At 42.1% G+C, this 27,769-nt stretch overlaps 1 protein-coding gene across 3 annotated transcripts in view; it reads right to left on the minus strand.

The window, feature by feature from the left end:
* PRKCB (protein kinase C beta) overlaps positions 1 to 27,769 on the minus strand; it is a 312,172-nt gene that overhangs the window by 169,065 nt on the left and 115,338 nt on the right. For all 3 annotated transcript variants that reach the window (XM_022588515.3, XM_022588514.3, XM_022588513.3), the window contains exon 3: positions 12,049 to 12,131. In XM_022588515.3, the coding sequence (XP_022444223.1) occupies positions 12,049 to 12,131 (83 nt within the window). The remainder of the gene's footprint in view (positions 1 to 12,048; positions 12,132 to 27,769) is intronic.

Below are 27,769 nucleotides of genomic sequence, written 5' to 3' on the forward strand. Positions count from 1 at the left end.
GTTCAGACAGCCTCTGGGAGCACAGATCTGGGAAGGCAGTTCTCAGAGAAAAGGGTTATCTGCTTCAGTTAGATTTTCCAGGTGAACAGGGTTGAAGTAACAAAGCAGTTTGGGGTGCTGGATAAGCGCACAGACCCGGGCCAGAGTGCCTGGGTGTGAATCCTGGCTCAACCACTCACTGGTCATGGAGCCCTGGGCAGGTCCCTCAGTCTCTGAGAGCCTCAGTTTCCTTATCTGTAAAATGAGATTGATAACAACGGTAATCACCTCATAGAGTGTAATGAAGAATAAAGAGATATTACATGTAAAGTGCTTAAAACAGAATCATATCTATGAATGCTGGTTCTTAGATATTATTATTTAAGTAAAATACTTGGACATCCTAGAATCCCAGACCACTGAAGTTGGGGGAGGACGGGCCTTCTGACTCCAGGACCAGCTCCTTTCACATCCCTCCAGGCTGCCTCTCTCCAGGGTCATCTGCCTTTGATTTCTCTATTTCCCCCAAGTCTGCAGCCTCCACAGGCTGAGGTCTTCTGGGAAATTCCCTTTATCAGGCTCTGAGGCTGGTCCCACCCCACAACCAGGAGAAGCCAAAATAACTCATAAGACAGGACATCCCCACCTCATTTAGTCCCACCACCTGTCCTCTTTGTGCACAGGAGAAACAGTTGGTTTCCATTCCCCAGATGCTACACACTGTGGATTTGCTTCTTCCTCCACAGCATGAAGCTCTGTGTCTTTGTGACAGTGAGGGACAGAGGGCCGTTGAGAAGCAATTCATTCTGACCTTTACATGTTCATTCTGCACTGTGGATGCCATCAGTGGCACATGGCAAATGGGAGCAGGAGAATGCAGTGGAGTTCATTTCACAGTCAAAGAATTGCATTTTACCACATTACCATTATTTTTATTAGACTTTTGCCCCGACCAGCCCATGGGAGGTGCCTTTGTATTTCCATTTTGTGACAAGCAAGATGGAAGCATGCCATGCCAAAAATAAGGCTAGACTTTTGAAACTCACCGTCTAAGATTCGGAAGAACCACTGGTGGTAACAATATTAATTAGCACTTACTATGTGCCAGGCACAGCAAGAAGCCCTTAACATGGATTAACTCATTTAATCCTCACCTGAACCCTGTTAGGAGGGTGCCATTTTATCCTCTTCTTACAGAAGAGGAAACTGAGGCAGAGAGGTTGGGTAACTCGCCCAAGATTATTCAGCTAGTTAGTGGCAAACCTGGAATTCAAACCCCACCATTCTGGTTTCAGAACCACCCTACTATAGGACCTTTTGTTGGTTTCCAAACTTGGCTCCCCTGCAGAATTACCTGAAGGACTTCAAAATACCCCCAGACCCTTGTCTGTAGCTCTTCAGGTGAGGTCTGTTCTTAACAGGCTATCCAAATAATCTTTAAGCATTCAACCTGTCTGTACTCTGCAAAGTAGCATTTAGAAATGGTAGTGGACATGTGTTGTTTTGATCTGCAAATATCTCTGCCTCCTTTTGGGGTTAGCAGAGCCTCCGTTCTCCATCAAAAAGCCATCCCACCCCCACTGTATTTAGTTCCCTAAAGAGGGAACACTTTCAAGTCCCAACCAAGGGCTGGTTAGGTAACTTAAGCTTCACCACATAATGTCCCTCCTTCCGGAATTTGAATTTAGGGCCAAAACAACACAAGAACCAAAATCAAATACAACTGGTCTGGTTGTTTGGGAAGGTTTCTTCCAATTCTCTAAAGTATACCCTTTTCAATAAATTTCTTTATAACAAGCTAACTCAAGGTGGTTTCTGTTGCATGCAACCAAACACTAATTAGTAAAAGAATAACCAACTTGGGAGGAAACCCACACCTACCACAGATGTCACCTCTATAGCATCCGTGACAGCCGGTCTTTGCTCTACTGGGAGGGGAGCTAATATCCGTATACAGGAACCAGGCGGTCAGTTTGGGCTGTTCTTCCTTAGCCTGCACAGATGGTCCTCAGTCCTGATTCTGTCCTTTGAAGCTACCCAAAAATCTATACAGTAGCTCTTTAAATGTTTAATGACAGCCTAGCCTCTGAGCTATCCAGGCCAACCCTCAGAGGGCGTCCAGCCCCCTTGTAAGGCGTCCTTTTGCCCTTTGGAACATACACCTGGTTCTTGAGCACTTTTGTTGTGAATGTAGAAGTTATAGACTGCAGTGTTTAGTAGTAAATCATAGTCCTGACGCACTGCCAGATTTAGATAGGTAATAGATAAATGAGAGAGACTGTGTGCGTGTGCGTGCGCGTGCGTGTGTGCGTGTGTGTGTGTGTGTATCTGTACTGTTTAGGCTGATTTGCCCCTAATATTATTTATCCTTGAGAGTTTTACCCTCAGGTGATGATGAGATCTTACCATGATGCCAAGAGGGATATTCAACCTTAACTGTTGCTTCATCTCCTGGAAGGAGCCAGACAGTCTTGGAGCATCATCAGAACTGAACTGTGGGGTGTCCCCGCTTGGGGTTATGAAAGACTAAACAACCCAGGCTTTGAAAAGAGATCAGTTGACTGTTATGTTGCTTTTTCTGAGCCAAGGAGACCAGACAATGCCATGTAAGAGGAGGGGGGCCCTTTCTCTGATGATAGGGATGTCCTACTGCCACTAGTGCTCAGGCAGGAAATGGGTGGGGCCTGGATTGGCAGAGCTAGGACTTCCCTCCTCTGGGGCCAAAGGTGAACTTGCCAACAGGGGCCAGAATCTTACCAAGAACACCTGAAGATTCCCATTTGGAGGACTAAGCTGGTTCCCAGCTGATGGAATATATTAAGAGTAACCACATCTAGGGACTTCCCTGGCGGCCCAATGGTTAAGACTCTGCACTTCCACTGCAGGGGGTGCGGGTTCTATCTCTGGTTGGGGAACTAAGATCCCGCATGCTTTGTGGCCAAAAAAAAAGAGTAACCACATCTAGAAGCAACTATAATTGCTTACAGTTATACCCAAGCCTTCACTCAGGTTTGATTTTAACCAAATTAAGCGGGAAGGCTGAGTCCATGCTGGAGGTGAAGTGGCACCAAAAACAAGACTGTATTGCAGAAAACAGTTACAGAAGTTCCCAAAGTGACCTTCAGAGTTCTGCAGGCAGCAATCTGGAATAAAACATTGAGCAGAACTGACAAGTGGCCACCAAAATGTGTTTAGGAAATGTGGTCTTGTGTTTTTCTACATGTGTGTGTTTTTTGTATATCTGTCGATATATCATACCATACATGTCCTCTGTTGTCTGCTTTCTTCATTCATAATGACTATATAGTCCCATGTCAAGAACATTTTAATCACTGTGACTTTTTATTCAAGTATAATTGACATACAGTAATGTACAGATTTTAAGCATACAGTTTCATGAGTTTTGAAAAATGTGTGCACCTGGCTAGGCACCATCCCAATCAAGACATAGGACATTTCCGTTATCCCAGACATTGTGACATTTTAATCACTGTACAGCATCCCATCACATGGATATGTTTTACTTACAAAAACCCTAACTGGCAGTCATTCAGGTTGTTTCCAATTTTTCACTAGTATTAAATACTGAAACAATGAATATCAATTTAGCTAAATATATACACATATTCTTAAATAATTCCTTAGTAAAAATTCTTAAGCCAAAAAGGTCATTAACACTTTTGATACATATTGGTAATATTCTCTGGAGAAAGATTAGACTAATTTACACACACTGGTGAGTGTGTAAATTAAGTCTAATCTTTTCCCCTCTTCCTCCTGTTTATGCTTTTTACTTTGAGTCCTATTTCTTTTGATATTGTTATTAAGGCCCTGTTTTATATGCATGTGTGTTTTGGGGGTATATCTTTGCCTCTTTTATTTATTTTCTTTTTTGCGGTACGCGGGCCTCTCACTGTTGTGGCCTCTCCCATTACGGAGCACAGGCTCCAGACGCACAGGCTCAGCGGCCATGGCTCACGGGCCCAGCCACTCCGCGGCATGTGGGATCTTCCTGGACCGGGGCACGAACCTGTGTCCCCTGCATCGGCAGGCGGACTCTCAACCACTGCGCCACCAGGGAAGCCCTGCCTCTTTTATTTTTAACCTAATAAGTTTCTCTTGTACAATGCCTAGAATTATACATTTATCCAGTCTGATAAGTCTTTTCCTTTTAGTAGAGAATTTCAATCCATTTACATTGGGTTAGGTAACTGAAATAAACTGAAATGTATACTTTCTAGATTTCATAGTTCCTTGCTGGCTAATTTTTATCTTTGTCTTTATATTTTGTTATATTGACCAAAATGTTCTTTGTTATTTTTATCTCTAGATTGCTTCTTTCACACTAAAAGAAGTCTATCTGAACCAATATGTCTATGCCAAGAATTAAATAGTATTAAATATTTTATTTAGGATCTTTAAATTTAGTCTCTAGGGCTTCCCTGGTGGCGCAGTGATTGAGAGTCTGCATGCCGACGCAGGGGACGCGGGTTCGTGCCCCGGTCCAAGAAGATCCCACATGCTTGCGTACCGCAAAAAAAAAAAAATTTAGACTCTAAGTTTACTATAGTTCAGTTTTAATTAATTAATTAATTAGGCTGTGCTGGGTCTTAGTGGCCGCACGCAGGATCTTCGTTGCGGCATGTTTAGTTGCAGCATGTGGGATCTAGTTCCCCGACCAGGGATCAAACCTGGGCCCCCTGCATTGGGAGCACAGAAGCTTACCCACTGGACCACCAGGGAAGTCCCTAGTTTAGTTTTTTATGCCAACTTTATTGGGTTATGCTGGTTACCATGGTGAAGGTAGCTTATAATAACAAACTGTGGCAGCTACTGATTCTGTCAGCTCCTCAAAGTTTCCCATCCCCTCTTCTTATAACATACATTGCTCTCTGAGCCATAGGGATGCCACGTGATCCAGGCTTGATAAACTGTAAAGAGTTCATTCCCTTAACAACTGAGGACCAACCAATCAGAACCCTTTCCTGAGACTGATTAGGAATGCAGGAAGAAAGAAGGCCACTTCCTCCTCTAGGGTTTCCATCTTTCCCTGGGGTCAACTACAACCAGGCTGACAGACATATTTACAGACATGTCCTGTCTACAGTAGGCACAAATGAGGCAAGGACAAATCAGTCAGGGTCCCAGCAGGAAACAAATGGCATATTGAAATTAGAAAGTTTAAGGCAGGTTTCCTGAAAGGACTATTTAGAAAGGTGTGGGCATGGTGTTGAGAAACCATGAGGGAGAGTGTAGTAACTGGGGGCAATTAAGAGCAAAGGGACAAGCGAAGAGAGTAGTTCCTGGAACCCAAAAGGGGAGAATTGTGTAGAGATGACTGCCTTTAGAGGAGCAGCGACCTTCAAAGAGTAAAGCGAAGAAGACCTCATGATAAATACCCTGGGCTCACCCTCCAATCTCCTATCAGTCCCTCCCCTTGAGCCAGAGGGTAAGGGAACCCCAACGGATGCAGCCCTTACAGGTCAGTCTCCCAGGGAGAAAGCAAAAAGGATCTGGAAGGACAAATGAGACAGCTGGCAGAGCAGGCAAGGGCCAGTGTGGTAGACTACAGAATGGCCACAAATCTCCCCTTCCTGTACGCACCTCTGCAGTGCGACTTTGCAGGCCCTCCTATCCAGAGGTGAAGTCTATTTCTCCACCTCTGAGTCTGTTCTTGGCCATAACCACTGTGACACAAATAAAAGCTTGAAAAACACCTGTGCTTTGGGGATTTCCCTCTCTTGCTGTGCTTGGAACCCTGAGACCAGTGTGTGAAAGAGCCTAAACCTGCCTACTGGGAGGAAAAGAGACCACGTGGAGGAGGAATGAAGTGTACCAGACAACAGGCTGCCAAGTGTCAGTCATGTTCCTGAAGCTATCCAAGGTGATCCTGCACCAGCCAAGTCACTAGCTGACCAAACACATGAGAGAGCTCAGCAGTGATCAGCTGAATAGACCCAGATCAGAAGAATGACCAAAGCAGCCCACAGAATCATGAAAAATAATAAATGATTATTGTTTGAAGCCACTAAATTTTGGAATGGTTTGTTACACAGCAAAGCTAACTGATACAGCTGATAATGAGAAAACATCTTGCAAGTATTGGATCCTCAGTTCCAGTGTCTGAGGTCCTTGTCCCTGAAGCTCTTACTCCTTCCCAATGTCCTTCCCATGAGCTGATCTCTTTTCCTAGTGCTGATTTGAGTTGGATTTATTTCATTTTCAATTTTTAAAATTGTGAAGGTTTACTTTTTCTCTGTAATTTGATACAATTTAAAATGAACAGATTAGGTATGAAATAAGCCACAAGGATATATTGTACAACAAGGGGAATATAGTCAATATTTTATAATAACTATAAATGGAGCATAACCTTTAAAATTGTGAAGCACTATGTTGTATACCTGTAACTTACATAATATTGTACATCAAAATATACTTCAATAAAAAAAGGAAAGCATGTCAAAAATAAAGAAACAAAGATATTTTAAGACTCACTGTTATGAAAATAAAATAAAATAAAATGAAGAGAAATCCTTCATACTCTTCTAAAGTTTAAAATCATTTACCCATGAAGCCTATTATTCTGGAGCTCTGGGAGAAGAAAAGCTTCTTGGGCTTTTCTTATGAAAAATCAAGATAAAATAAAATAAAATGAAGAGAAATCCTTCATTCTTCTAAAGTTTAAAATAATTTACCCATGAAGCCTATTATTCTGGAGCTCTGGGAGAAGAAAAGCTTCTTGGGCAATGTTCTCATTTCTCTCTTGATTATTCTCCTGTTATGGTTTTCAATTTCTTCCCGAGACAAAATTGCCAATTTTAAATTTCCTAGAAAATCATCCATTGCAACCAGATTTTCAAGCCCATTAGCATTTATATGCATATTCTTTTTAATGTATAAATCTAACATTCTTTTAAAATTTTCTTTTATTTCCCTTTTATTAAATCTTCAACATCTAACACATGATTTATCATTTTTAATATATCTCTTCATAAAATAAGACTTGATTAAGAAACACAAAAGAATACACTCAACATTACTGCCAGTGTCTTTCACTGACTGATTTAGTGATGGAATCAGGAGGGCACAGGGCATAAGAGTGAGTTTTATTCAGTACCTTGATATGCATGATAAGAAATTATTATTTCTAAAACCATAAAATGTTGACGACATTATCTTCAGACAAACCAGCTCAAGAGTCCTTTCGTACTTTTGTACTGCCTGGCACAGAGCCTCTGCTCAACAAAGTCAGCTATTATTATTACCTATTATTCCATGGCAGGTCCTGCATCCCTTATTGAGTAGGAGAGACTCCTCCAAGGATTAATAATAATTTAGAAACCATTTACTGAGTGCCTTCTTTGTGCCAGACACTATTCTGGACGTGGTTCAAGCAGACTCTCATTGAATGCTCACCAAAAAAAAACTATGACATACGTACTATTTTCCCCATTTTAAAGATATAAACTAAGGGTCACAGAGCTGAAATTATTTTACCAAGATCAATGGAGCTGTAAGTGTCAGCACTGGATTTTGACACTGAGTTTTTTCTGGCTCCAAAGTCTAGGTTCTTTTCTCAGCATTGCACCATAGAATTTGAGGTTTTGTGTAAAGTAATGGAAATGGAAACAGTCATTACATCCTAAGGGAATGATCTGGGTGGAGGCATGGACAGAATTATCAGTATATCCCTGACTAGGGAGGTAAGTAGAGCAATGGAAATGCCCTCAGCTACCTGCACCAGGGGCTTACAAGGACACTTGTGCTTAACACTTTCATGCAATGACTCTTTAATCCATTTGCTGTTAATCCTTTTGTTGTGGTTGTAGTTAACTCTTATTCATTTTAAGGATTTCTTAAAACTTATTACAACAAATCTATGTGGTTGGTACTAATATCCCAGTTTACGGATAAGGAAACTGAGCCACAGAGAAGGAAAATGACACACCCAAGGTCACCTCATGAGTAACTGGCAGAGTCAGGACCTGAACTCAGGTATGACTGACTTCAGAATCCACACTCTTAACCACCATTGTCTCTGGGCATGATCCTTAAATTGCCCAAGTCCCATTTGTAGCTGGAGGGCACTAAGGCAGCCAGGGACCTGGGGCAGGCAATAAATGAGGTCTGTTCTCCTACTGAGGTCATCTGTGACTCTGAACTACAGTGAGACCCACAGGTCTTTTCTGAAGTCCAGTGTGATGGCCTCCAGGGATTCTGTTCCACAGTGGTCCCCTGGATCAACAGGACCTTCAGTAGTTTGACCAGAGATTCTTTCCCCTCAATGAAGAGTGAAGTCTATTTCTTTACCACTTGAATTTGGGCTTGACCATGAGACTACTTGATCCAGTGGTACATTATCAAACATGATGCACAGGCTGAAAAAGCACTGATGCACTGGGACTCTTGGAACCCTGAAACCTCATGTGAACAAGGCAGAGCTAGCCAGCTGGAGGATGAGAGGCCATGTGGAGGAGAGCCAAGGCACCCAGGCCACCAACCGGCTCACTGACAGTCACGTGAATGGGGCCATCCTAGATCAACCAGCCACCAGACATCCACAGACACAAGCGAGAATCCCTTAATTTTTGTGCCCAAGACAAGTACCTCACTTGACTCATCCTAGTCCCAGCCCTCAGAGACAAGTCCTCTCTTTCTTGTTCTGAGAAGATCTCTCAGGACACTGTGTATGTGGTCAGTATTCTAAGTGCTGGGTAACTGTAATGTCCATATGTAATGCTTACGGTAATACCAGAGACTTGGTCTCCCTGAGAGGTCAAAGAGACAGCAGGATTGAGCGTTTCCAAGCAGATGAGACCAAGAACCAGGAGGATGCCTACAGATGACCAGAAGTACCACGCAGGAACTCTGCTGTGTTTTGAGGTCCCCCAGTGGTGGGTGCCCATATGTATTGCCTGTTCCCATGGGCACTGAATGGTTGGGTCAGTAGCTGGGTTCACTGGGACAAAGCCTGATTCATAAAATTCCCTCAGGTAGCCTAATATGCCATGATAGAGACCTAGGAGGATGCCAACCACACAAAGATCTACCAATATCCAGAATATTCCCTGACTCAGACTGGACTTGGAATAGCAGAACGTAGAGGACAAAACCTAGCACATTCCTTGTTCATGGATGGAGACTGTGCTTTTCTACTCCATGAGCCTGCTGCATGCCAGCTCCTGCGAGGTCACAGAGGAGGAAGGCACTCCTCCATACCTCAGAGAGCCTGGCCAGGTTGGCAAGTAGGTGTGGCCAGATCTCTAATCACGTCTCCACCCATGGACAGAAAAAGGTCAATGAACCAAGTCAAGTCAGTTCAGGAGTCTGGACCAATTCATCATCCTCAGTGCCAACCGGCCTTCTTGGAACTGTGTCCAGAGATAGAATCATTTCAGGTAGGCTGCCAAATCCTATGCATGCTGGCTGCAGGCAGTACTGCCTGCTCTCCCCGTGCCCAAGGCAATGAACGGCTGCACGGCTCCATTCACAAAGAGCAGGGTCTCCTACAACTTATGGCGCCTACACACTCCTAGGAAGGACAACTGCCAGGTGGCAGGCAGAGGACCCATTCATTCTTCAGACATATTTGGTAGACATCTGTCCTTGCTGTCTGCCCAGCATGTATTCACTGTAATTCATCAGCACTGTCATTATCATCTTCACATACGTACCAGACACTGTCTTATATGTATACACTGGATACTCGTAGCAAAGTTAGATGGTAGGGTTTTATTCATTTTCAGCTGAGGAATATAAAGCACAAGGGAGTTAAGTACTCTGCCCAAGGTTACACATGTCTAGGCTCCATCCACAGCCTACGATTTTAACCAGTACACAATACTGCTTCTCTAGTTCTCCTCTGAGGGACCACCTCTCCCCCACTCTCAAATCATGGGGTAGGCACACCGGCCCTTCTCGCCAGGAGTAAGCACATAACCAGGCCTGCCAATTAGCATAACCATCCTCTGGTTACATATGACCCAGGGTCCAATGAGACTTTAGCTCTTGTCACTGGAACTGCAGCACTGACAAGACATTATGACTAAAGGTACCACAGCCATCATGCTGTCGTTAGGAGAAAAATCTTCTTGAAACAAACCAGGACAGAGGAAGGCTGGGCCAAGACATGGAGAAAGAGATTCCTGAAGACCTCATTTCGGCCCCTTGATTCACTGTGTCTGAAGCCAGTCTACCCTTGGAGCTTTTCAGTTTCAGGGACCAAAATTTCCCTTTTCACATAAAACAGTTTGAGCTCTTTCTATCTTAGGCAACATAAAAAGTCAATGCATAAAGACAGGATATGGGAAACACCATCCTCTTGGCTGCTCTTTGAGTACCAAGCCTTGGTCTGCATGAACATTCAGAGCTTGCATAATGGAGCCATGCTGTCCCCCCAATCTTCCCTGCCTGCTTTCCTGGGGACAAGAGATGGAATTGCACTAAAAGGGTCAGGGAGTGTGATCTGAGAGAACATGAAGAATGGTCCCATCTTTGTCTCTGCAAAGAAGCCTGTGAAGGCTTTGGTTGTTCTCTGATGCCTGGAGTTTTTAAACCCAAGTACCACAGTCTCCAAGGAAAGCAACTTCAGTATTAGCTCTAGAGTGTGCGTGGTATGCCCCTGATTTGCAGCCAAATGGCAGATGACCACTTATAGAAGGCCAGCAAGAACATATGCAATAACAGAGGTAGTTATCACCACCCACTTCACGCAACCTCAGGTCAGATGTCAAGTCTAAGGGACCAGGACAGGACCAGTGGGAGACAAAGCCAATGGGGAAAATTCCAGGAAGGTGAACTAAAGCAGGAACAAAATAAGAGAACCAGGGGTGACAGCTACACAGAGGGTACGCTGAACGCAGTTCATGACTGGGCCAATGGAAGAGTGTGCATGGTGGAAGGTCCAGGACAGTTTCAGCTCCATGGAAAAGAATAACGCAAACAATGAGACTTTACCAATAAGAGGTGCTTCTTATCTCACATACAGAGTCTGGGCATAAGAGAACTCAGCGTTGGCTCAGCAGCTCACCAATGTCATCGATGACCCAGATCCCTTCAACTCTTCCACCCTGCCATGCTCAGGATGTCAGCCGTGTCTCCCTCATTGACTCAAACAGTTGCCACAATTCTGTGCATTATATCCTCCCACAAAAATGTCCAACAGAACAAAGTAAGGAGTGTCTTCCTTTATCAGAAAGGAAAGTCTTCCTAGAAGCCCTGCCCAGACTTCCCTGCAGTTCCCACTGAGCAGAATTGGGTCACGTGCTACACTAGCTACAAGGGAGCCTGGGAAAACAAGTATCAGGCATCTTCAGCTTTTAGCAGGAGAAGTGGCCTCTGCCAGTAAAAGAGTGGGGGTTAGGAATGGCTGTTGGGTAGGCAATCCACATGGTACCCCAAACTTTTGGTAAACTTGCACCAAGACTTTGCCATATCCTTAGAGCACTCACACTGCCATTCACTTAATATTCTCCTTGAGTCTCTTTATTTTTTATTTAACCTAACTACCTTTACCTAGATAGGAAATTTTATATCCCCACCATAAATGCAAAAGCATTACTAGACACATTTTCCAATCCATATTAAAATAAATCCATAATGATCAAAACAAAAACTGCCAGGTTTACCCAGAAGCATCCCTTGTCCCACCAGCAGTAATCATACTTTGGGGGTACACAGTAGCAGGATAAGCTCACTTCTTCCTAATTCTTGGGCCCTAGTACAAAAAATTCCCTACCAAAGAGCTAAAAAGTACACCGTAAGGTACCATCCTAACTGCCTTTTTATAGTAGCCATAAAAATTTAGCCGCTGCCCACCACTCTCACGCCTCAGCCATAAACATGAAGACATTTTGCAGAATCACAGTAGGGAAACTAGCTGGTTTCTTGAAGTCACACACCCCTCTCAAAATGTTTTGTTGTTTTGTTCTTTCCCATTAAAACGAAAATCGTCTCAGAGGCTATAGGACCATGACATCCTGACTTTTCTGTCTCAGTGTACTCACAGATACCCAAAAGGATGCACTGACTGTGGACAGAGAGAGGTGACCAGGGCCCGTTACTTACATCGGAGGCTGGACCCTTGTCAGCACCTGGGCAGGAGAAAGTGACAAACTCATGGCACCGCTTGTGCACGACAAAACAGCAGACTGCAAAAGAGAAAATAAGGGTAGGAGTGGGGGAAAAGGAAAGTGGAGAGTAGGAAAGGAGGGGAAGAGAGGAAGAAATCGTTAAACCTGGACTTCCCAACAAGTAAAGGCTTTATACCAACATAAACAATGCTTTCAGCTTCTGCACCTTGTCTTTTATTGAAGTCAAACTCTTGGGTACACGGATGTTACAACTTGCAAATTACTTCGCTTGTAATGTTAACTAGGGTTCAAAAGATCACATATGCTCAAAATTACACTTTAGTGAAGATCGCTTAAGTTGTATGATCTTCCACTACTTTTGGAACAGAATGTTGTTTTTCAGATCGGGCACCACAGGAAGCTAGCTGTTGGCTTGTGTTCAGGTCCATAACGCTTATGAAGTATGTACATTTAATCACTAGAATCACACTTAGAGAGATGCATAATGTGAAGGGCATGTAGAAGAAGAGTGAGCAGGAACGGCGGGCCCACACCTGCATCTCACCCAGGAGCAACCATCAACTAAGTGGAAGAAACAGGCTACATGTTTACATTGTTACTTTAGCAGTTTGAAACCAAATGTGTACATACATATGTTTGAATTTGTATGCGTTAAACGCTCCACTATTTGGGGACTATATTACTTAGGGGGAGGGACAATTAGAGAATACATACAAAATAAAACTATTTTTTGTTGTTGTTCAAATCTATTTTTATAAACTCTAGACTGTGGACTCCTGGAGGATGGGCACCATGCTCAGAATCTTTCTAAAGGACATTCTCAGTAAATGAAAACAGGACAGGAAACCTCAAGGTTACCACTAGTGATATAATGGACCTGGGCAACAATCATCAATGCTGCCAACATCAGAAAAAGACACTACCTGCCTGCTGGTGAAAGTGCTATGAAGAATCCTACCACCTGTGAAGTATTCTTGCCAAAATAATCACACCTGAATCAGTTCAAGAATCTTCACCCAACTACCAATTTACCGCAACTACAAGTGACAGACGCATTTTAAATGACACCACAGAGAGGCAATGAGAAAAAAAAAATTTTTAATACACAAGAATGTGGTAAGCTACAAGACGTTTTTTCAACAAATAAACTGGAAGAGGAGAGGAGAGCATCTGTCCTCTTCTGGACGATACTGTAGCGACGGCTGCATTTAGAGAATATATAAAACAAAAAGTGAGCCCTAGTATAAACAATGGCTTTTAATTAATAACAATGTATCACTATTGGCTCATCAATTGTAATAAATGTACCACACTAATGCAAGATTCTTTACAAGCACTGTACATATATTAATTCATTTAATACTCCTAACGATTCTAAGGCACGCCATTTCATTTTTTTTTACATTCTTTTTTGTTAATATTCTTTTCCATTATGGTTTGCCATAGGATATTGAATATAGTTGTCTTCATTTTTTTAATTGAGATATAATTGATATAACATTATATTAGTTTCAGGTGTACAACATAATGATCCTATATATATACACATACTATATATATATATATATATATATATATATATGACCACAGCAAAATGATCATCACTGTTAAGTCAACATCCATCCATCACCAAAAATAGTTTTAATTTTTTTTCTTGTAATAAGATCTTTTATCTACTCTCTTAGCAACTTTCAAATATACACTACAGTACTATGAACTATAATCAACTCTCTATATATTACATCCCCAGAACTTTTTATTTTGACCACTTTCACCCGTTTCACTCACTCCCCACCCCCACCTCTGGCAACCACCAATCTGTTCTCTGTATCTACAAGTTCGCTTTTTAGTTTTGGTTTGGTTTGGTTTTTGTTTTAGATTCCAGATATAAGTGAGTTCATATGGTATTTCTCTTTCTCTTTTTGATTTATTTCACTTGCAAATGTTAATAACAGGGGGAACCAGGGTGGAAATGGGGTTGACGGAGTATATGGAAACTCTGTATTTTCCAATCAATTTTTCTATATGCCTAAAACTGCTCAAAACAACAACAAACAAACAAACAAAAATGGAAAACTGCAAGAGGAAAGTAGCAGGGCCGAGGAGAAACATACATTCAAAGAGATTTAAGAAACATATCACTAAATGCAATATGTAGACCTCGTTTGGATCCTAATTTAAACAAACTAATAGTTTTTTAAAATTATGAGACAATCAGAAAAGTAGATATATTCACTTTTTGATGGTATGAGAGAATCATTGTTATTGATATTAGGGAATTATAATTTTTGATGTAATAATGGTATTATGATTATTTTTCTTAAAGAATACTTTCCTCTAAGAATACATCCTATAATCTTTATGGATAAGGTGATTCTATTCAAAATAATTCAGTGTGACATAAAGGAGATAGAAAGGGGAGGGTTATAGATGGGAAAAAAAAATGAGTCTTGACTGATCATTACTGAACCTGGCTGATGGACACAGAAGGATTCATTATACTAATCTCTCTACTTTTACGTATATTTTCTGTAATAAAAACATTTTAAACGCTCGTGGTTTAAAACAAGAGTTCCAAAGGGGCCAACTGCTTTCTCCTTTGCTTTCTCCCCTTTCTGTTTTAGTATTTACTGTATTTTATAAATAATATATGCTTTGTCTGAAGACATTTGTATCAAACAGTGTGTGCTGTGTGTGGGGGGGGGGGTGGGTGGTCCCTCTCTGTGCCTGTATATCTGTGACTGCTGAGAGAAATACATGAGCAGTGGCCAAAAAATGCCACTGATGGTTATCTCTGGGCAGTAGGACTACAGATTATTTTTACTTACAATCTTACATCTGTATTGTTTGAAATGTTGACAGTGAGTATTAACTATATAATCAGGGAAAATAAGCCCACTTTCATTTTGAAACAAAATGAAGAGTCAAAGAAAAACAAAGGTCAGGAAATGAAAAATATGACTGCCCAAATTGGAAACTCAGTGGTTGGGCTGATATAGAATGGAGACAGCTAAAGAGGAACTTAGCAAACTGGAGTCTAAATTGAGTGATTTTCCCTGAATTCTGCAAAAAGGCAAGAAAAAATAAAAGAAACTATACAAAACTGTAGGATAGATCCCAAAATTCTAACAACCATATAGAAGGATACTCAGGAAAGAACAGAGAGAACGGTAAAGAATGTGTAATTAAAGAAAATAGAAGGAAGTCCTCTAAAGATTAAGAAGAATTTGAGTCATTAAATTGAAAGAAACTATCAAGTGTCAATAGATGTGAATGAAAAAAACAACTAATGGTGAGGATTTTCAAGGCTCTGAGATCATTGTGAGGACGCGTCCAGCAGTGGCAGGAAGAGAAGAGGAGAAAGATTACTGACAAAGGAACAAAAATAATTTTAACACCAGATTTCTTGTCTGCAACTTTGAATTCTAGAATACAATGGAGCAATGTCTTCAAAGGTTTAGAAAAAGTCATTTGAACCTAAAACCCCATACATAGCCAAACTAGCATTCAAGTGAAAGTACAAAATAAAGACATTTCCAGAATATAAGAACTTGGAAAATTTACTTCCCACAAAAGAAGTAATAGAGAATATACACTCCGCAAAACAACAACAAAATGAATGAATGGGGCATAACAAACAGTGGTGAAAGAGAGAACAAAAAGAAAAGCGGGGCGGGGGAAGAGAGACTTAAGTCATAAGAGATGGGGTTGGGAAAAAGACTATAAAATTGCAATATGCTAAGAGTCTTGTCTTATTCCTCAGGAGTTTATAGGTATTGAGAAACCGCATTTAGGACATTATACGTTTGAATATGTGTGTTAACAATTAGGAATAAGAACAGAAGTATTATATATAACTTGCAGACCACTAAAAGAAAAAAATGGACAAAGAAAACTTAATCCAACTACACTTCAAAAGGCCTTCCCACATGACCCAAATTCCCATAAATACAATTCTTTTTCTTTAACTTTTATATGGCATCATTTGCACTTTAAACTCTTTTATCATCTGTAATTTCTTGGGTATCTGAAATGACATGGGAATCTAATTTGCCATTTTTTCCAAATAGGTAATCAATTGTGCCAGCATCTTTTACTGAATAATTCATCCCCTCTCCACTGATCTCAAATGCCAACTTTATTATATGCTAAATAATTATATACCCTGGGGTCTGTCTTTGGGCCTTCTGTTCTGTTCCACTGATCTGTCTTATAATAAAGCAATATGGGATTTAATTATAGTACCTTTATAACATGTTATATCTTGGTTGGGCAAGTCCTCCCTCATTATCCTTATTTTCAACATTTTCTTGGCAGTCACGGAGAGTTCCAAGTGAACTTTAGAATCGGTTTATCAAGCTTTTAAAAATACCGATGGAGGGACTTCCCTGCTGGTGCAGGGGTTAAGAATCCACCTGCCAGTGCAGGAGACACAGGTTCGAGCCCTGGTCCGGGAAGATCCCATATGCCGCAGAGCAACTAAGCCCGTGCGCCACAACTACTGAGCCTGTGCTCTAGAGCCCGCGAGCCACAACTACAGAGCCCACGTGCCACAAATACTGAAGCCCGCGCACCTAGAGCCCATGCTCCGCAACAAGAGAAGCCACTGCCAAGAGAAGTCCCTTGCACCACAATGAAGAGTAACCCCCACTCGCTGCAACTAGAGAAAGCCTGCACACAGCAACGAAGACCCAACGCAGCCATAAATAAATAAACAAACAAATAAATAAACCGATGTAATTTTTATTGGAATTGTATTTAGTAAATTTCCCACCCCCAGAAAAAAAAATTTATTGGGACTTTGGTAATTAACACTTTCATAACGATGAGTCTTTCTAGCAGGAATAGGGTGTCCCTTTGTTAAAATTTTATTTTATGTCTCCCAATAAAGTCTTAATTTTCTCTATAGTTCTACAAATTTCTCACTTAGTATTATCTGAGAGGTCCTTTTTCTACGCTATTATGATTTTTGAAATCTTTCGCATTTTGTTTTCCAAGTGGTTATCGTTTACAAATAGGAAAGAAATAAACTTTCAGTGTATTTATTTTGTAAGTATTTTTTAAATTTGTAATAGTTTTTGTGGGTTTTCAGTTGCTTCCATTAAGTTTTCCATGTAGAGAATCATATTATCCCCAATAATAACATTTTTCTCTTCTCCTCCCTGATAGATATGCCTCTTTTTTTCCCCTTATATTTCCATGTCAAGAATTTCCAGAACAATGTGGAATAAAAGGGATGACAGCAGACAGTCCTGTCCCATTTGGAGCTTTAACCAGCTTCACCTCTCCCTCACTCTCTCCTCAAACTAACTTTTGGAATTTATATTTTCCTTTGGACTTATCCATAGTGTTCTTCTCAGTGTGTTTCAACTGCATCATCTTATCTGGGATGGTGCTGTGCCCTTTCTCATGCTTTCTTCACATTGTATTGTTAGGGAATCTCTCTTTTTATTTTTTCCAGAGGTTCATCTTCCTTGTTGTCTATTTTATTATTCTTTCATTTCAAAGAAGCAAATCATGGACATATTTCTCAATTCTATTGTTTTTTTCCTACTTGATTAATTGTTAGTTTTACTCTCACTTGTCCTACTTCTTTTATTTGTATTTGTACTTTTATTCCTTATTAGTGGGGAGTATCTGGAGTCAAATGGCCAGGTTTGGATGCATTCATCATTTGTAAACTATAGTACTTGGGCACATTACCTTATCTCCCTGTGCTTCAGTTTTCTCTCTGAAAAATGACGGTGATAATAATAATACCCATATTACAGTGGTGTTGTCAGAACTAAACAAGCTAATCCATGCTCAGAACTGTGCCTAGCGTATCATGAGTATTCAACAAATGTCTGCTGCTTTTTTTTCATTATTCTTTTTAAAGCTTCTTGAATTGACTGTTCAGTTAATTTCTTCCCATTCTTCTTCATTAAAAGTTTTAAGATTTTAAAGCTAAAAACTTTCCTTTCAAGTACAGCTTTGGCTGCATCCTATGTTTTATATTTAGTGCCATCACTGTTTTAAGTTTCTAAGTGGCCTATTACTGTGGTTTTCATCTCTTCCTTAACCCAGAGACGTTTAGGAAAGTCCTCCTCCCCCCGCCCACCATTCACCATTTATAAGAAACTACTTTAGTCTAGAACCTTTCTTCAAAATATCTAAAATATCAGTTATGATCTTATTCATCCATACTCTCTTTGAGGGAAGGAGGGGGGCTCATCTCTAGTTTCCTAGTGTCTACCACAATTCCTGGTACATAACTGATATGTAAATAAATGTTTGATGAATGAATGAACAAAAGAACGAATATCATCAGCCACAGAAAAAGAAGAACGCCCAATCAACTTCATGGTAGCTGTAGCTCCTGGCTGGCCTTCCACATTCTACCACCATAGACAGGGGTAGGAAGACACCAGTCATCAACTAGGTCTCTTTAGGCAGCCTTCCAATTAGCCACACAATAAACAATCCATCCCTACCAAGGTAGACTCAATATGCCAAGGGACTTGGCTATACTCCAGCATACTCTACAGAGAAGCTGGGAACAGACTGGAAAGTTGATGACCTTCCAGTGCAGGTACTTACTTTATACAATGTGCTTCTGAAAAGTTCTGCAAATCACATTTCCCACTAACTAAAACACTTCACAGAAAAGTAGTAGGGCTGGCTATTTAAAGAAACAAACTAAACCCTTTTGTGATACAAACAAACACCCCCACATTTCTGTTTTGGCAAATTCAGGATAAAACTAGCTTTTCTTAAATAAGAGCCAACATTCAATGAGCTGCTGAAACACGTACCAGGTCCTACTTTCAAACAGGTACCTCGTAAGAGCCAAGAATTCCTAGATGCTTCACAGTTTATTCAATAACTCCTTGCTCTGTAGAGGTTAAAAGCCTGCAGCCTACAGCCCTCTGAATCCAACCTGTAGCCATGCTTTCTTAGGACTACACAATGCGGTCTCAAACTCAAATGCCTAAGGGACAGATAAGCAATGAAAATGGCTGAGGGTCAGATGGGAGAATGCACGCAGGACCTGTTTAAAAGGGGAAACTGCTACTTGGCTCCAGCAGAGAATGAGATTAAGGTCCCAAGTACTGTCATCCTCCACTCCTCCCGTATTACATGTAAAATCACAAAGGTCACAGGCCTGTAGGTAGAATAACATCTTTCCCCAACCTCACCAAAGATGTCCACGTCCTAATCCCTGGAATTTGTGATTATGTTACTTTACATGGCAAAATAGACTCTGCAGATGTGATTACATTAAGGATCTTGAGAATGGGAATTATACTGGATTATGCTGGTGGGCCCCAATTAATTGTAATTACAAGGGTCCCTATTAGAGGGAGGCAGGAGACTCAAGAGTCAGAGAAGGAGGTGTGACTATAAAAGCAGAGGCTGGAGTGATGTCATTGCTGGAAAGGAACACAAGTCAAGGAATGTGGACAGCTTCTAGAAGCTAGAAAAGGCAAGGAACAGATTGTCCCCTAGAGCCTCCAGAAGGAATGAAGCCCTGCAGACATCCTGATTTTAGCCTCATGAGACCCATTTTCAGACTTTTGACCTCCAGAACTATAAGGTAATAAATCTGTGTCATTTTAAGGCATTAAGTTCATGGTAATTTGTTATACCAGCAATAATAAACTGATATACCAGCCAAGGATCAGAAACAGCTCATTGATCCCAGGAGACCTCTCTGGAGTATCTGGCCCCAGAAAGCAATGGGACCCCAACTCTACCTCATACTGCACCCACTCCCAAATGCCCAACTCTAGCCATTATAATTTATTTGTTGCATCCAAAGAGAACTAGATGAAGTATTAAATTTTTATTTTCTCTCTTTGGAGTGGATCCATCTCTTGTACCCTATTCTCACCAGGGTCTAAAATGGAAAACTGACATCTCTGGGAAGCAATCTTTGTCCCCGAATCCATAATTACCTGAGATAGATATCCCAGCACTAGCTACAGATGTCTGTGTTGGGAGAAGAAAGAGAAGGACCCTCAACACTCTCCTCAGCTCTCATCTCTCTCAGGAGGCCTCCAAACAGCCGTTTCTCGAGATAGAAATCCACAATCTGCAAGAGCTACAGGCCAGGCCTCTGGATCAGATGGACCTCAGTTTGAACCCTCATTTTACGAGCCATAAACTGAAGGACATTAGCCCAATTACTATGCCAATACTAACCCAATTACTATTACTATGCCTCTCTGAGCCTCCATCTCCTTCTCCAAAATGGGAATGATGGCAGTACCTACTCTGAGAAGGCTGTTGTGAAGCTCAAATGAGACAACACACACAAAGCTCTTGGTGGAAAGAGGCAGTTGAGTTGGAGGCACCAGCATCGCAAGTTTGCTTTGCGATGGCCGGGGAGGACCCCTCTTTCCTCCCAGGTCAAAGCTGACTCACTGGCACGAAATTCTGCCTAGTGTCCAAGATGAGGTGGGGCTCCCCCACATGCTTTCTGGAAACATCTCCATGATCAAAGGCAGAAAGGCCTGGTAACCATCTCCACCTAACACCTTGCCTCACTGACATTCAGAAGAGTGACTCACATGGCCATGGACTTGAGTCTGGAAGGGCTTTCACATCCATTCACCTGAGCCACATCACGGCCCTGTGAGGAAGGTGTTTTGATCCACGTTATAACGACAGGGATGCTGACACTCAAAGAGACATGACTTGCCCAAGGGTGTCCAGCTAGTCGGTGGCAATGCTTGTATTTGAAACCAGGTTTGTCTTTCTCTTGAGCCCACACTCTCAACTCACATGGTGTGGCTGCATTTGTGTTTGTCATTCATCTCACTGTTCCAGAAGAAATCCTCCCCCGCTTTCCTCACCCCAGCTATCCAATCAATTGCTAAATCCTACTGATTCTTCCTTCGCAACATCTTTCATACCATATCCTCCTGTATACACCCCACTGATTCCACCCTAACCGCCCTCAGTAACTCAGATGTGGAATTTTGCAATGAAACCTTAACTGGTCTCCCCAGAAATTGATGAGCCAAAGTTTCCATAACCACAGAGGAGATAAGACCACCAATGTTATGTGATTGCCATGATATCTAAATGAGACATGGTGTACAGATGCACGGCATCAGGGCACAAAGTAAGCTCTCAATGAAGGTTTATTTACTTCCTTCCAGGTTAGAGGTTTACAGTCCAAGCTCTGCAGCCAAGCTGCCCGGACGCTACACCAGGCACCACTATTTGTTAGCTCTGTGACCTTGAATAAGTCCATTGACCTTGCTGTGTCTTGGTTTCCTAGTCTATAAAATAGAAATAATAACAGTGCTTTTCTCATAGAGTTGTTGTGAGGATTAAATGAGGTCATCTTAGTACAGTGTGTGGACACAGTAAGAGCCTAACATATAGTAAACACTGTCAATATTATTCCTACCTACTTCCCTCCACCCCCTGCAGCCTACACACCCCTGGAAAATTCATCCTGTGAAAACCCAGCTTGATATTATTTCCCTGCCCCAACACGTTCACTGGCTGCCTATCATCTAAAGTTGCACTGTCCAATATGGTAGCCACAGGTGACATGGGGCTATGCCAATTTAAATTAATTAAATGAAATTTAAAATGCAGTTCTTCGTTCACACTAACCACATTTCAAGTGCTTAATAGTCACATGTGGCTATTGGGCACACTGGGCACTCATCGTAGAAAGTATTATTGGACAGCACCGGCCTAAAGAATAAAGTTCAAATACCGCAGGCTGACATCCATCCATCCACATATAGCCACCGTCTAACTTTACTCTTAACTCCTCTCACTCCATTACCCCACACTCCTGCCAGTCTGGATGACTGTCCCTTTCTATAATATATTTTAGTCATTCCCTACTGTGCAAACCTGTTCCATAAATATATCACTACCAATAGCCCATCCCATTATGGCCACAAGGAAATTCAAGGCACAGAGCTTAGTTCTCCAGTGAACAGATGAAGGCCAGATTGGAGTAGAAATGACACATTCCACAGGATAATTCAGCTCAGGAGCCCCATGGGACAGATAATGGTTGGCTCATCCTACCTACTTTATTGCAGGGGTTACAAACTTAAATGCCTACAAAGGCCAGGCCTTGTGACTTAAGTGAAGCCAGCCTGGTGTAATACAGCGGGGATGGGTGGATGGGATGAACTAGAGAGCACACGTCCATCCCTGGGATACTCAATTCCATTCAACAGTGGCCCTGTGAGAGCTAGTCCGGTGTTGCCAGATGGGAATTTTTTTAAGCTCTGTGCAGAACATCCAAAAACATCTGAGTCCCACTGGTTTACAAGCTCTGTTTTAGCTGGTCTTCCTGACTCAAATACTTTCACCTTGATTACTTATTATCTCTGAGCTAAAATATCCCCAACCACAGAATGGGGATAAGATCACCTACTTCACATGTAGTTGTGAGGATGAGACAGATTCACGTGCTTGGCAGGTACCTGCCCCATATCTAATTCTTAATAAAAATATGAATGAGTGCATTAACAATGAATGAATAAATGAATGATTGGACTTTTTTGGTCACCCCCTCACTCAGAAATCACCCACCATGGCTGAGTCAAGAGGAAGGCAGCTGTGGCCGGGGCGGTGGGTGGTACGTGTGCATCTGTGGGCGGCTGGCCCCAGCACAGCCAAGCTGCGTGAGCTCAGAATCATCTCACAGCCCTGCCTGGCCGGCCTTGGGTGTGCAGTGAGGAATTCTTTTTAAAACTATATACCATGCTTATGGCTTAAAATTCAAACATTACAGATGAGCATATGGTTGAGAATCACTGCTCTACTCCATTATTGGAGGGAACTATTTCTTGTCTATCCTTCTAGAGATATTCTCTGCACGTGTGTCAGCACATGTGAGTCTCTACCTATATATGTAGTATAATTCTCTATTTCCTTCTTGTTTTTTATCTATGTCCCTTTTGTTTCAACCATATGATACAATTCTATACCCCTGGTTCTCAGCCCTGGCTGCACACTGAGTCATTTGGACTTTTCAAAACATATCAGGGCTCAAGGCCCACCTCAAGAGATTCTGAGTTATTGGGGGGATGCTGGGAACAGGTGACTCAAATGTTGAAGAGCACTGCTGATCTGCACACTCTACCCATGCTTTTTCCCAAACTAGCACAGCTGGAGGCCCATTCTATCTCAGTATGTAGAGAATGACCTCATCCTGTTTCCGTAACTGCATCTTATTCCATCATATGGGGCTACCATTTATTTACCCAGCCTCAAAGGGAATTTGCAAAATTGTGATGACGATGATGACTGCCTCCTGTAAAAGAGGAGGAAGCAGGAACAAACTTCATTTGTTTAGCAACAGCCCAGCGCTACAGAGAGAACTCAAAAGCAAAAGCAATAGCCTTGCAGTGGTCAGCAAATGCAGGAAAGGAACGTTCTCATTTATAATGTTACCAAATTTATTTAACTGAGCCAGATAAAGCAGTGGAGCCAACGAGAGGTAAAGGACAGGCCTCAGAAGTAAACAAACCCATGAGAAGAAAGCTGCCCCACACCACCACCTTCTGCTATACCAACCCTGGGGAGAAGGGCCTGGGCAGGACAGCTGCTGGGAATATCCTGCTTGTTTGGATAACACATGGAGACTGTTCTTGACCCCTTGGCCTCCCCATTTTGATCAGGCCCCAAAGGCGGGGACAGTAGGACAAAATGCCATGGCCTAAGGGGAAACATCAACATCCCTTCATTCACCAGCTACATCCCACCCTAGAGCTCTCAGACCAGGAGAAGAGCTGGTCCCGAAACCAAGTGTGGTGAACACGCCCAACCAGCATCCATCCTCTCTGCTTCTATTTGGGGCATCTGATCCCCAGTTCCTGTGAGCTGGCTAAGGATGCCCTCACGCCCAGTTCCCAGGGTGGACATAGGACCCAGGCCACAGTGAGGATTCAAGGATGGGCATGTGACTCAAGGCGCCCAATGAGAATCAACTTCAGTACTCTTGCTGGAATTTATTAGGAAAGAAGATTTATTTTCCAGCAGTACTGCTAAGCTGGTGAGGAATGAGTCTGCATCTGCCATCTTTATTATCACTAAGGAAAAGCTTTCCTGAGAATGAAGCCAACAAAGAGAAAAGCAGAGCCAACAGCTATCTGATAACCACATATGAGCACCTGGATTCAACGAAGCCTGAAGGGAGAACCCCTTGACTTTTCTGTATAAGTCAACAAATCCCTCCTTGTCTAAAGCAACTTGAATTGGGTTTTTGTTTCCTGAGACCAAAGAACGTATGACTAATAAAGCAAAGGTGAGAAGTTAGAGGATGGGCAGGGAGGGCCCCTCTTTTCTCCTGTGTTTCATGTGTTCCTGTATCTTTTCTTTTTTATTTAGGGGCTTGATATTAAGAACATTCAATTCGATCAGTCCGTGTTGGTGGATTGAGGAAAGATGGGATACAGCGTCTCACCCTACCCTTATTCCTCTAAATATCGCAGTCCTATGAGGATGACTGCACCTAGGAGTTTGCTCAGGTAAGAGAAAGTACCAGGAGGTATAAGATTTGACAGGTCTCCTTTACCCACAGGCGCCTGTAACTTGGGCTTCTTTTCAGTAAGTGCCTGTAGGATGGGCACACCCACCTCGCTGATGCAACAGAGATTTATACCATCTGTCTACTACCAGCTCCTACCCTTGCTCATGAAGGAGGGGCCACATAGCCACAAGGCCAAGTCTTTTCTTGACTGTCATGTCAAGAAATAACATGAGTCATATCTGCCAAATTGTGCCTCCAGAGCTAGTGGCTTGAAGCCCAGAGACAAATTCATGTCAATCCCAGTCCCCTAACTTACTCTAAAAAGCAAACAGAGAAACTTAATCCTCCAACAGGCAAAACACTAGCAACAGCTCCGCAAGGAGCGGTGGGCTGTTATGTGAACATTGCAAGTATCACCCAATCAAAGACAGGGCCATGGAGATTATAGTGGGCATCTGTTGGTTTTGCCTGCACAGCATCCATTCTCCATTCTGGTAAGTGGCACGTTGATTCTCCTTTGGGAAACCAGCCTTGCTCCATGATGTGCAGTCTTGGTGGTGCTGTCAATCAAGGTGCCCAGCTCTCCCCTGGCCAAGGGGGCGGGGGTTGGCGGGGGGCATGTGACCCAAGATCAGCCAATCAAACTCTTGCTTGAATTTGATTCTTGAATCAGTAGTGTTGCCATGTGAAGGTAGCCCATTAGTTCCTGCCACCTAGATCCAAGAGCCACTGTCCTGGACCCTGTTCCCAGGGTCCACTGTTCAGGGTCCATTCTTCTGGACCCTGTTCTTTCTAAGGCCTGGCACTGCGTGAATGTAGAAACCCACACCTTTCCACTTGCTTTTTAAGACACCTACAGTCAATTTTTATTGCTTACAAAGAACCAAACAACTCCTGCCAATTCAAAGACATTTGATCTCACCCGCTTCTACAACATCCCTGAGGGCTGGTCACCAAGCTTCTCATTGCACACCTCCAGGACAAGGATTGCTCCACCTCCTAAGAACAACTCTAATAGAAAGTTCTTTAGACTGCACAGAACTCAGCCTCCCTGTAACTTCCCGACCCTGCCCTCCATGGCCCCTCCCCCTTTTCCTGGCTCCTCCTCCTGTTCTCCCTACCCCTTAACCTACTGGAATTCCTCAAAGGTCTGTCCCAGGTGCTGGTCTCTTCCCTGTGGACACTCTCTCCCCAGGCCATCTTGTCAATCTACAGACTTAAAAATCTGTTCATGCTGGTGACTCCCAAATTTGCACCTCTCAGCCAAGAGCTCTCCCCTACGTGCTCAGCACCACGATTTGGACCTCAAACTGAAGTTGCCCCAAACCAAGTCCTCGTTCTTCTGCCTCATTTCTGTTGTTGCTGCTTTTATAAAACAATTTATTAAATACGATAAGATATATACTTTAGAGGAAATGATGGTTACATTCAAAAGGTCTTTGAAAAAATCATGTAGTATCCAATTTTTTTAATGAATAACATTTACATTCCTTCTCCTTCGCCCTGTTATTAGACAAGTTTAAATTCACATAAAGTAACATGATACCTGTAAAGATGAAAATTTTCCAAGCACATTGATATATTTTTCTTTACCGCAACCTTAGCACAGGTAACAGTGAAGATATATACACAAAAAACGAAGTCCCTTGTTTCCATCCCTACTTTTATTTATGCTTCCCAGACTACAAAAAGGGATTTGAATATTCAAATAATAGCATCATAAATCATCAAAGATCATCAAAGGGAAGTAAAAAGGGAATTTTAGGAAAATGCTCGGTGTTTCAACTAATTTAGTCTCCATTTGAATCCACCTTATATTCAGTTCAACCCTGGAAACGAGTGTGTTGAGGAAACAAAGTTGTTATTGTTCTATTTCAGGGACACACTTGTGTTCTTTACATTAGACGTTTGTAGCACCTCACCTCTGAACCCAAACTTCAAGAATTAACTAAAGGTAATAGAGTCAAGGTTTTTCCGGTTTTCAGAGGTTCATCGGTGTTCACAGGAAAAAAATAAGGATTATGTTGACATTAACCCTCTGAATGCAGCATTTGTATTTTTGACAGAGGGGGGAAAATAATCAAGATCTCTGGTGAGAATCTAAATGCTACTTAGCTTTAAACTTCTGCCTCACTTCTGATGTTTCCGCTTACTCATCCTGGGAGCCACCCTTGGCTTCTCCCTCACTACTCACTTCCAGTCACCAATTCTGTCACACCTGACCCCAAATTATCACTCAAAACCAGCCTACTTCCCTCAGTGCAAATATAGCCCCTGTCTGTGCTCTCCGAAGCTGTCATCTTGTTTCTCTAATGCCTGTCATCCCTCAGATCTCAGATGAGATGCCATTTCCTCCAGCTCTCCTGACCCACCAGCCTAGGTTTAACCTGCTTATTGTGCAATCCCACTGGCCTGAAACTTTCTAAGCCACTTTATTATTTCCAGTCATATAATGGAGATAAAAAGAGTACCTACTCATGGAGCGCATGGGAGATTAAACGGAACGACATATTAAAAACTTGAACAGAAAAAATAAGCCTTAATACCTGGCACATAGTAGGTTCATCATAAATATTAGTGACTGCTATGGCCATTGTTGTTATTACTATTAAGAATAATACCCTTCCCTCCCAGACTAACTCCAAGCAGAAGAACCACATGCTGTGTTCACTACCGTACTACTAGTGCTGGCACATGAAAGAAGTTAGTAATATTTAATTGACTGACTGACTGATAGAGATTTGAAGCCAACGACCGTGCCCCGCCCCAACCCGACCCATCTCCCCTTCAGCAGACTAAACATTTTCATTTCCTCCCAATATATTTGGGATGCAGGATACAACCTCCTCACCATTATGCTAGGTGCCCTGAGGCAAGTAAAGTCATAACAAAAATGCCCTCATGATGGAGACTTTGCACTTGCTTTCTTTTTTATTTGAATAAGTCTGCTGAGGGTAGAAAATCTAAGTACAGAAGAAGAAAAAAAAAAAACTGAAAGGAAACACATAACACCTGAAATGTTGATGGGGGGAGTGATGTCTGGTTATAAGGACTTTGGGGTCTTGTTCTTCTTTTTATAATTCTTTATTCCTCTAATATTTTAAAATAATAAAGCAAATGTAGAATTTAATAAGCTTCATGAGGTTGGGGTTTCTTTCACTAGACAAAGAATTAAGCAAACTTTTACTGAAGCTTAAAT

The sequence above is a fragment of the Delphinapterus leucas genome, chromosome 15 (assembly GCF_059928025.1).
Source record: "Delphinapterus leucas isolate spDelLeu-1000000601 "Yukka" chromosome 15, BTC_Dleu_Yukka2, whole genome shotgun sequence".
Lineage (NCBI taxonomy): Eukaryota > Metazoa > Chordata > Mammalia > Artiodactyla > Monodontidae > Delphinapterus > Delphinapterus leucas.